The sequence below is a fragment of the Myripristis murdjan genome, chromosome 6 (genome assembly GCF_902150065.1).
Source record: "Myripristis murdjan chromosome 6, fMyrMur1.1, whole genome shotgun sequence".
In the NCBI taxonomy this organism is placed as follows: Eukaryota; Metazoa; Chordata; class Actinopteri; order Holocentriformes; family Holocentridae; genus Myripristis; species Myripristis murdjan.
Genome location: NC_043985.1, coordinates 3,662,703 through 3,674,058, shown reverse-complemented (window position 1 = coordinate 3,674,058; position 11,356 = coordinate 3,662,703). Strand labels below are relative to the sequence as shown.

Sequence of the window (11,356 nt, the reverse complement as noted above, 5' to 3'; positions counted from 1 at the left end):
ATGGCACACCCACCTGAGACCGAGCTTAACACCTCCAGCTGCCTCTGCCCATGCATTAACAGCTCCTGTGACTCTTCCACCAGAGACTCTTCCCCATATAGCACAGTTCAGCTGATCCTTATCGTCATGGTAACCATCCCCCTCAGTGTCATCACAGTCCTGGGAAACACGCTGGTGATTTTCTCAATCAAAGTCAATCGTCACCTAAGGACCATCAATAACTACTTCCTGTTAAGCCTGGCAGTTGCTGACCTGATCATCGGTCTTGTCTCCATGAACCTGTACACTCTGTACTTGGTCCGGGGCCACTGGCCCTTGGGAGCTGTAGTCTGCGACCTGTGGCTGGTTCTGGACTATGTTGTCAGTAATGCCTCAGTCATGAACCTACTCATCATCAGCTTGGATCGCTACCTCTGTATGACCCGCCCACTCAGCTACCCGGCTTGGCGGACGGGCAGAATGGCCGGCCTGATGATTGCTGCTGCCTGGCTGCTTTCCTTCATCCTCTGGGCTCCAGCCATTCTCTGCTGGCAGACCATCACTGGCAAACGCATTGTCCCCGATGGTGAGTGTTATATCCAGCTGCTTGCCAGCCCTGCCATCACCCTAGGGACCACACTTCCCTCCTTTTACCTGCCAGCGCTCATCATGATCGTCCTGTACAGCCGCGTGTACGCCGCCAGCCGGAGTCGATTGAGCTCGCTCCAGACAGAACAAGGGACAGTGAGGATGTCCAGTCCTTCCATCAAAGACTTCTTCATGAAAAGTAGAAGCTGGTTTCCCAGTGACCCAGACACAAAAACAGGCTCAGACACTCTGAACCAGTCAGAGTCCAGCAGTGCGCCGAAGCCCAGAAGGAACCGGAAAGTGTCCAGAACCCCTGGAGTCTCCTCTGAGCCTGCAGCTGGTGAGGCTAACTGCATGCTTTCCTCCCCTCCATACTCTCACCCTCAGATGGCCACACACCAAACAAGGGAGGAAGACTACAGCGATGTTCCCAAAACCCAAAATGATCCCTCATCCCATGTCCAACACCGCAGAACAGCTTCAGCAACCTACTCCACCTTCTCCAGCTCTACAAAGTACCAGGAAAGAAGGAGGCGTCGAATAACGGCGAGGGAGAGGAAGGTCACCAGGACTATTCTGGCCATACTCCTGGCATTCATCCTTACCTGGACGCCATACAACATCATGGCTATCATCGGCACCTTCTGTCACGTCTGTATTCCTGACACCCTGTGGACCACAGGCTACTGGCTCTGCTACATCAACAGCACCATCAACCCAGGCTGCTACGCTCTATGTAATGTCACCTTCAGAAAAACCTTCTGCAGCCTTCTTCAATGCCACAGTAGAAAGCTACGGTGAGAGTGTTGTGTTGTATGATGCTATTCACTTTCTTTGGTAAAGGATGCAGATGTAGTGAATGGACATAGCAACATTATCTGTACAATGATTTAAAAAATAGTCAAAGGTTAGTCTAGCAATTAAGAGACTTTTTTGGGGAGGCTGGCCCTTTAGTCACCTTATCCAAGATGAGACAGAGGATTGGCACCCAAAAATATCTTGTCTCTGGTAAGTAGGTAAGTAGTTCAGGCCACTGTGCATGCTAACACAAGCATATATGTTAAGTAATTGAGGGTGGCTAACATCATTAGGATTAGAAAAGTGCTTTCAACCTACAGCAAGAGGGTCCAGGTTTGAATCTCTGTGTTGAGTTTGCATGCCTCCATGACTTCACCTGGGTTTCCTCCAATAGTCCAAAGACAATCGAAGTCAACTGAATTGAAAACTCTAATTTGCAAAATGCAAGATATTAAAGTGCTTGTCTAGCTATTTATTTGTTCTGTAATTGACTGATGACCTTATCCTTCATAAGCAGATATGTAAAATAAAATAGAATTTGTAACAACTCTAAGCCTGGATGATTAGTTCATGACGTGCATCTAAAGCTGCCAGTTTTAGAGGATCAATAGAAGACATACCATTTAAGAAAAAACATACCTTCAATTCGAAGATTTCTCTTGCCACAAGAGTTTGAGCTCAACTTGTGCTGGTTCCACAGGAAGTGAAGTTTGTCAGACTGCTGAAATTTTGCAAATTAAAGAAGCCATTATGCGACCAAACAGGCTGATTCCTTGGACCAGCCAGGCCGGTGTTTCCATCGGCAGCCATGTGCACTGCCCTTGAGCAAGATATGGAGCCCCTAACAGATCACTTATTGTACATTGTGTTGGGTAGAATTTCAGCTGAATGAAGATGATCAATGATTAATGGTAATGATTAATTTAAATCATTACCAATCATTTAAAAGACAGTAAAATCAAACCACATTGTTGACACTCATGGTCTGTCCTCAACAATGACTCAGGAATCAATTTCTATCATTACAATTTCCTGTTTTGGAAGATTTTGATGTCAAAACCCTAACAGTGTCAGTGGGAAACATCATTTGTGTCATCCATGCATCACAATGACCAAACTCCTTGCCAAAGTAAACACTGTACAGTATTTATTTGTCCATTTATACAACTCATCTTGTAATGTCAATGATCTATAGTTCAAAAATAGATTTCATAGAGGACTTTGCTATTTCAGATCCATCCAAGCTTTTGTTTGAACTTCCACATTTTTGAAGTCCATGTTTCTGAAATCTTGTAAAAATATGACTTGCTGAATGTGGAACAGGACATCTTGGATCACCGAGGAGGGGTTACACAGACTGGATCAGAGCATTGCTTGGATGTTAAGTTATTCTTTTCAGCTAACGTAAACGCTTTAGGACTATCTGAAATTTACTGTTAAAACAAACTATCAGCTATGAGGACAGAATTATTCATTATTTCCTAGGGGGGAGAGGACACTGGAAAAGCCTTCCATACTTTATCCAAATAAACACAAAAAAAACGTCAAATCGGAACTGACAATACAAGAAAAGAAAAAAAAGTCAAAGGAAGCCAAGAAAGTCAAAGGTTGTTGATGCGTTTTGGAGGAGTCTCTCGGCTGTGTGTTTGACGGAGGAGGAAAGACGATTGTTCTGTTGGAGGATGACAGGTGAAATCTGCCATCTTCTGCATCTCTTTTTCATCCTCTAGTTTGACTTCTTCTCCCCTAGAAAAAAAATTGATAGTATTATAAATGAATTTATAACAGCTCTCAGTGACATATGTTTTGAATGTTTTGAATTTATAATGGCTCTCAGTGGCATATGTTTTCAAACCACTGTTCTACTAAAACAGAAATGACAAGAAAGTATGCAAAGAATTCTGTGCCAGTACAGATGTGTTTTAGTCTCAAAAACCTACATTTATGATACAGTATTATCAAATAAGTTCATGAAAAGGATTTGCTGATTGAATAAATTTTAAACTTAAAATCTGAATGCAGTGGCACAAAACTGAATGCAGTTACGAGCTGAATTGAACCTTTTCATTGAATCTAATTCAGAATGATATTTTATTTTATTTTATTTTTATTTTTTAAATTAAGTTGGATGATTACAACTTAATTTAAATCTTAGCTATAGTCTGAAGCTTAGTTAATCCAATTCTGGGTGTGAAATGTGAAAAACATATCAAGGATCAAGCAGTTGCATTCACTTTCAAATTCAGCTTTACAAATACAAATTTTTGAATTCATTTATTCAGCAAATTCCTTGTTTTAAAGTTAACATTTTAACAACATGACATGTTCAAATTTACAGTATTCAAATACAGTGTCTTGTGGCCCTAATCTCATCCTGTACAGATGCTCACACTTTTTGACATATGCTGGATTGGATGAATATAAACAAATATGATCTAGGTGCTAACTGTGCATAAGAACCCCTTGAGGACACTTTTTATGAATATTGAGGGTGAGGAACTGTTGGTTGTTGCCATCGACTCCCAGTGTTGTTCTGATATAAAGGTTGTAGATTACTGCACCTAGAAAGCCTACACACTTTCAGTATCACACATTGTCATGTTTTTCATATCAGTGAGTTTCTGTCTGCACAGCTCAGTGTAAAATAAGTGATATGTAACAAGTGACAGGCAGATTTCGACACTTAAGGCCACATTAAATGTAACATGGGAAGTTACAAACCTCTTGTTTTCTTGACTTTGGGGGAGCAGGGTTTGGACACCTTGACGGTGGTTTGACACTCAGCATTGAACATGGCTCGCTTCAGGGTTCCTGATCGACTCTTGGTGTTGGTGGCAGCGTCGCACTCCCCCCAGTGGCCAAACTTGTATTTACAGTCACCTAGAGGAAATCCACACCACTTGAACCTTGGATGCATAATTCTGTTGTAAATGTACCCTTACAGTATTAGATCAATCATATATTGTGACATCCATATATAGTGATATGATGACAAGAGTTCAATAATTCAGTGTCCCATTGCTAGTTCCAGACAAGCTTTTCGTGATTTCTATGATGATGTTGGATTATTGGTTTAATTTTGCCAAATAAATTGTAAAAAATCACTTTCCTAGACTGGATGATGCCAGACCATATATTCTAGCTCCAAAAATGCATACAATTTCCACAAAAAAACTTAATCGGAATAATCAAAATTTTTGGTATCAAAACATTTTCAGTTTGGGTCCGAAATCAAACACTTGCCTTATTATTCTCCATTTTCCTCACAGACAATGCTCTGATTGCACAGCCCCCTACAGCACTCTGGCAAAGACTCTGCATAGTTTGGACCCACACTGCAATCGTTTGGCTGCAAAATATCTGGATTAGGCTGCACAAGCTGTTAGGATAAATTTGATAGAGAGTTTATGCATATTTGGAGCTCAAAAACGATTGTCATGTTAACTTGTGAAGCTTGGGAGACATAACTGCAGGGAGTGTTTAGTGGTTTGAAACCAATGTTGCAGCTCCACATATTCTAATAGAGCTTTGGCATGGAATGAGTAGATAATGATTAATTTAGTGATTGAGGTGAACTATTCCTTAAACATGCTCGCACCGACTCTTTGAATTAAACAAACTGACAATCAGAGGATCAAAATTTACTCACTTACTGACAAATTAGACCCTAGCAAATCTGATGGGTGGAGGGATGGAGAGAAAAACAGGCGACCTATACATTTTGTATCTAATACACATACTATATATAGCTACCATACTTACATAATACACAAAAACCTTGTAAATATCTACAAAATATGTGTCAGTGCACATCTCCCTACCTACTGCAATATAGTGTACAATTTATATATATATATATATATGTGTGTGTGTGTGTGTGTGTGTGTACATATATGTGAGTGTATGTATGTATGTACACATACATACATACATACACTCACTGTACTTGTACATATGACCAGTATACCCCATTTATGTAGCTACCATGTATTTAAGTTTAGGGTGAGTGAGTCAGGGTGAGCTGAGCCTTACTGATGTCCTTCTTCCAGTTGCAGGGGATCCTGCAGCTGATCTTCTCAGTGCGATCCTTGCAGGTTGCCTCCCTCAGACCATCACCGCAGTCTCCAGACTCCGGCACACACTTCCCATAGTGGGTTTCTGCGCTGGTGCACTCTGAAGCTGTCTTAGCTTTCTCCTGTCTACTGCCTGGTTGAAAAAAAGAATCACATTGTCAGTCGGGGTTACAGTTACAACACCTGAGTCTTTACTCTGCCAACCTTTAACCACAGCCTGCAGCAGTTACTGGCTCTTTTCACCAAGCACCAAGATCTTCTTTTAGCCCAGGAGCACCCTGAAGCCCCATTTTTGATTTAGAGAGGTATATCACAGATCAACTTAAAGGAGAAGTCCACACAAAACATTGATTAAAAAAAAAAAAAAAAAGTAACAAGGATCTACTTCTTGTTTCTGGCCCCATCTTGCTGTTTGGCATTGTATTGACAACTGCCAAAACCTTCCTAGGAGAAAATGTTTCAGCAGTCTAAAGGATCCTTTTTAAACATCAGATTTTGGTCTCAGTCCATCACATATTCCACCGACCAGAATGCAGTGCACCTAAATGACATGATGTGTTTCTGAGTTGCAGTTTTTGCTGATGGAGAAAGTCCCTCTCTTCCTCTTACAATAGCATCATCATTGCTCTCTTTAACTACACATACAACCCACAGCTGGATGTTCACACCTTCTCTCTGAAGGGATGTTGACAGGCACTCTGGGTTGGGGAGGAAATCACTAACAAAAGCAAAATCACACAAAGCAAGTTGAGGGAAAACAGGTACAATTTCCAATTTCCTGAAGGAACCTGCCCAAAGGGGTCAATAAAGTTTTATCTAATCTAATCTAATCTACAACCAAAAGGTAAATCATAACACCGAAAGACAAAACAATCACTTGAAATGCACTGAACATCACAAGCAAATAAATGAGTAGTGCAGGGGCGTTGAAACGTTTTTCATGTTCCAGCACCCCAGCTGACTTCCATTAAGCAGCAGACCCCAGTTTGTGTTATTTTGGCCTGGATGCCTTGATATGAAAAGATATTCTGGTTTGTGTTAAGTATTAAATTATTTGGATGCGGTACTTGAAGACCGTCAAATAGATTCAAGATTTTAACATCATAACAATTTAGTGAATTAAAGAAATTATTAGATTAATGGGTATTAATGGGCATTAATATGAATCTAATCCTCATGTTGTTTTGGGCCTCCTGCTGCGGTGATGAAGATATGAGGAGGATGAAGATCTGAGAGTGAATTTTTCCTTTAACAGAATTCACATTTGATCTTTTGAGTTTTTATGGTTAATATGGAGAGCAAAGATCAAGCAAATATTACCAGAAATTCATTTTGAAACAGTAGTAGAAAAAAAAAAAAAACAGCAGGGGAGCATTCGGTACAGTGGTCCCTAAAAAAGCTGAGCTTTGTGACCTGCATCAAATAATTCACCAGTGATTTAAAAAATAATATCGTGGCAGTTATCGGTTGTTTGTTTGCGTTATTCCATGTTTTTGTCAGCCGAGTCTGGACAGTCCTCACCTCAGTGCAGTTTTAAATAGTGTACCTTTTTGGAGGGACTTTGCCATTGGTTAGGATGGAGGGACTTTACAAACCTGAGAGGACATTTTATTTCACTTCATGTCTCACCTTTGTGGTTTTTTTGTCTTTTGCTGGCCTCAGTGGTGACCGTGAGGGCCAGGAGCAGCAGCAGGGTCAGTGAGAGCACACTTCGCATCCTGGAGAGAAAAAACAGCCAGCAGCCAAGGACAGTCAGCAACATGTAGGCCTGGATGTCCCGCAGTCATGATGTTAGCTCAGTTTGAGTGAACTTTTAAGTTATATATGATTTTTTTTTTTTCTAATTGGGTGTTATTTAACCTCTTCAATAAATGAAGTTAAAACTCGAACTTATTGGCTGATATGAACCTGATATGCAACTGTAGCATGACCTGGGCTGGCAAGGTCCACTTGGGCCAGATGGTTCAAATTTAGTCCAAATCTGCTCTGTTTTCAGCTTGGCCCCAAATCTCAGAATGCTTAAGCCAACTAATCTGACTATTGTAGCTATGACAGCCTGTACCTCCATTAGGATTATAAAAGTAGGCTAATGTATTCAGATACTGTTCCTATTCACATCAGGCATTTATATATGTATGTATGTACATATAGATACATACATAAATAGTGTGTGTGTGTGTGTGTGTGTGTGTGTGTGTGTGTGTGTGTGTGTGTGTGTGTGTGCGCTTGTGTGAGTGTGTGTGTGTGTGTGTGTGTGTGTGTGTGTGGTGTTATGGGGCCCCATGTGTGTATTTGTGGCATAAGCTGAACACATTATATATATACATATATCTATATATCTATATCTATATATATATCTATACACACACACACACACACACACACATATCTATATATAGATATAGATATAGATATGTAGATATGTGTGTGTGTGTGTGTGTGTGTGTGTGTGTGTGTGTGTGTGTGTGCGTGCGTGTGTGTGTGTGTGTGTGTGTGTGTGTGTATGCTTTGTTTATTTGATCTGAATATATGATTTGTTTAACCCTTTTTTCTCTTCAGTCAGAAGATTGGTGATAAAGGCACCCCTGCATCCCTCCCATATTTGCTGAGGGCGATCAGCACAAGGCAGCAGCACCCATCAGCTCAGAGAAGAAATGTAAAGTGGACTGTTGGCGCTGCCTTGAATACAGGAGTCAATAACCCAAAAAGCTCACTCACTCACACTCTCTCTCCCTCGCTCTTTCTCTCTCTCTATGTTTTCCTCTCTTGTTATTGTACTGAGAAATGACAGACTCCTCTTTCAGGCCTCCATTAAAGCAATGGCCCTCTTTCACATGTCAGCTGGCAGAGCAAATCCTGCTCCTCCTGCGGCCTTTTATGAGGCAGAACCAGCTCTCAGCAGGCCTCCAGTCTGTCCTCCATCAATAAGGGGGGGGAGGGAGGAGGAGGCCAAGCAACGTCTGAAAGAGCCCTTTAGAGTTCCCCTCAAAAGAATACTGATTCATTGGCCCAAAACAAAGCCTCCTCTAGCCTGGTTTCATTTCTCTAAAGCCTAACACAGATTCCATGCCACGTCTTAGGAGCTGCACCCCTGCCCGGGCCGCCCTGAATAGAAACTTATTTGCATAAGAAAACAATGGAATCTTAGCATGAAGAAAAGGGGTGGGATGCTCCCTTTGGTCAGAAACTAGGAACAACATTTAGAGAACTTCCTCTTGAATCTTAGAGTTCACTCTCCTTCCGGAGGTATACATGAAACTCATTTCAAGACAAATCGTATGAATTCCTATTACAGGAATCTCGCAGCAATCACAGGGCAGGTTTTAATATCCTGATATGGAGCATGTCCATGAACAAAGGCCCGCAGAGGCTTCTAATAAATACGCTGCACGTTCTGGACTGGCTCTGGGACAACCCTCCTGACACCCAAAGCGTGGTCTAATGCAATTCATAAAACACTGTGAGGAGGAAATGAGGAAACTGTGACATTCAGAGCCTCATTCTTGACCCAGGCCATTTACAGCCCAATTAAATTATTAAATAAATTATTATTTTAATTATTAATCGTTAGATAAAAATACTAAAGAAAAAGATGAATATTTAATCACAAATAAGGCAGAGTTAGAATTTTTCTTTGGCTGTGTTGGAGGCAATCTATTCATTAATTTTCTATTAATAAAATACAAGCGGCAACAACATGTTTTGATGTAGGCTACCACCGAGGCCAAATCATCTGCAGAGCTGAAATTCATTTATTTCTCCACTGGACCCACTTGTAAAACTGAAATAATGACATCCTCCCTTTATAATTTACACATTACATCAGTATTACATCCACCACTACAGACTACCTCCCAACAGAGCTTTCTAATGCACATTGATAATAATAAAGATGCCATTAAAGACAATTTAGTTCATTTTTTTCTCCATTCATTCCTTTAGAAATGAAAATAAAAGGCCTACAGCCACGCCAAGCGATGATTGCCTCTATGGGAAAATATTAGAAATAATAAAACTTACTTGCTAGACTCAGGGGAGCAGTCAGTCGAGTTGTGGAGTTGTCGCCTTCTGTCGCTGCCTGCCTACAGCTGCTGCTACTGAACCCCCCCCCCCTTCTTCCCTTCACATCGTCCCCCCCTCACCAACCCACACACACGCATGCACACACACTCTCTGCATATGGACAATGCTGAAGATCAGCCTCGTGGTGACATCACAAGCCCGCACTGCTTTTAATCTGTACAATGAATGACAAAACAAGCTCAGCTCCTCTGCATGTTGGTGTGCGTGATGAGACACCTTGCAGAAGTCAGACATGGAACAATGTCAACCTACTGGTTGTGTTTCTTTTGTGCGGCTATGGCTGGGCATGTTGAAAGGAAGCACACCCATAAAGAAATCTTTACTCAGTGAATGAGCTGCTATGTAGGGTAGAGGTCAGGCTGAAGCCTTGGTCCTCGCTGCACGCAGGTGTGCATTGTTTCATTTAGGCCTTGATTCACAGAGCTGGCTCAGTCCAAAAAGTCAGTTATGATGTGAATGTGTGGCATATGGAAATGCAACACATATACATACACTGGATATGTGTCCACATTAAATAACCATACATGAATATATGTACATATGTCCTCCACAGTTTTTGAGTGACCAGCCTCCAGTGACATTCATTTATGTTGAGTAAGTATGGGTGCACATATATGACTATGTAAAGACAAGATGTTGTCTAATCACCATTTCCAGAAGGGGGCATATGTGTTTGGTTTATATAGGGTTATTTGTGCCACGTATATGACATTTCTCTGGAGCAGGAGTGTATAGTTTCATATATCAGATTTGAGCGTGGGTAGGGAGAGGCAAGCATTTGCAAACAGTCGGCTGAGAGTCTGCAGGTTTTCATTCTGACCAAACACACCAGCAGATTTCACTAGTGCAATGTCAACCAGACGGGAGGAACTCGCTTGAGAAATCACCTGCAGACTCTCTGCACCTGGCTGCGAACCCCTGCTCTACTGACTCTCCAGTCTATGGACATATATGTGTATGTACGCATGTATGTCTATGTATGCATATTGTTATTAAGATTATTTTTTGTGCATTTGTGCCTCCACCCAACAGTTCAAACGACAGAGAGAAGTGGCTGACATTTTTGTTAAAAGAATCAAAACGAGGACGCTGCACTTGCACAGTGTGCGCCCAAGCCAGATGAGCCACCGGGATGCCCCCCTCTCCCATCTATTTTGTACGCTTCTAGGTACCTTCGCCCCAGCCTGCTGCGCACAGCTCTGGGCTTCCCCTCTCAGTGGCAAACAGCCAATAGAATAAGAGCAGATCTTGGGTCTGACACTTCCCTCCCAACGCTCAAATGGATCAGTCATGCATAGAGGCCATTGTTGGGAGCCCGCAGCTGGGAAAGGAGACCAGGAGGCCAGCTAGTGGAGGGATGCCTGCCTGTCCCAGCCTCCTTCAAGTCCTCTCCCCTCTGGCCTCATTTCATCAGTTGTTTTAACCTGCCCTCATCCAATTTCCAGTGTGCCAGAGGATTTTTTTCCCAGGAGAGACCTACCAGACACCCAGTGCAAAGTAAATGCAAAAGCTTTCATAAACAAGTTACAGGCTGAATCACTGTTCTGTAATGTCAATTGATAACTGTAGCAAAATGGACATTTATTTATTGATATGAACGATGCAGATTATCCCTTTAAGGGCAAGTGTGTTGTTTCTAACCTTTGGCCGTCTGCTCTGACCAGCCCATTCGTGTGATGTACACACTACATATCAATAATTACCAAGAGGAAGCTGGAGAAGGTCAGTTACATGACAAATGATTTGGGACCAACATCAGTGGAACCAAAGGCTGGAAATGCTCAGACTTCACCCAGACATCCCTGATCCAACAGTGTAAAATCAACTGTGCCGAA

General features: G+C 41.8%; 2 protein-coding genes across 3 annotated transcripts; one reads left to right on the top strand and one right to left on the bottom strand.

Moving 5' to 3' along the window:
- chrm4b (cholinergic receptor, muscarinic 4b) lies at positions 1 to 1,368 on the top strand. Its single transcript, XM_030053351.1, has 2 exons — positions 1 to 923; positions 1,041 to 1,368. Exons 1-2 carry the CDS (start codon positions 1 to 3, stop codon positions 1,366 to 1,368), a joined length of 1,251 nt encoding a protein of 416 aa, XP_029909211.1.
- A 1,141-nt stretch (positions 1,369 to 2,509) lies between these two features.
- mdkb (midkine b) lies at positions 2,510 to 9,512 on the bottom strand. 2 transcript variants are annotated; one of them, XM_030053501.1, is made up of 5 exons: positions 9,459 to 9,512; positions 7,068 to 7,156; positions 5,398 to 5,571; positions 4,087 to 4,245; positions 2,510 to 3,114 (listed from the first exon to the last, which is right to left on the bottom strand). In XM_030053501.1, exons 2-5 carry the CDS (start codon positions 7,153 to 7,155, stop codon positions 3,092 to 3,094), a joined length of 444 nt encoding a protein of 147 aa, XP_029909361.1. In that variant the 5' UTR covers position 7,156; positions 9,459 to 9,512; the 3' UTR covers positions 2,510 to 3,091. The 2 variants fall into 2 exon arrangements, with proteins under 2 accessions (XP_029909361.1, XP_029909362.1); XM_030053502.1 differs by having other exon boundaries at positions 2,510 to 3,111.
- Between the last annotated feature and the right edge of the window lie 1,844 nt (positions 9,513 to 11,356).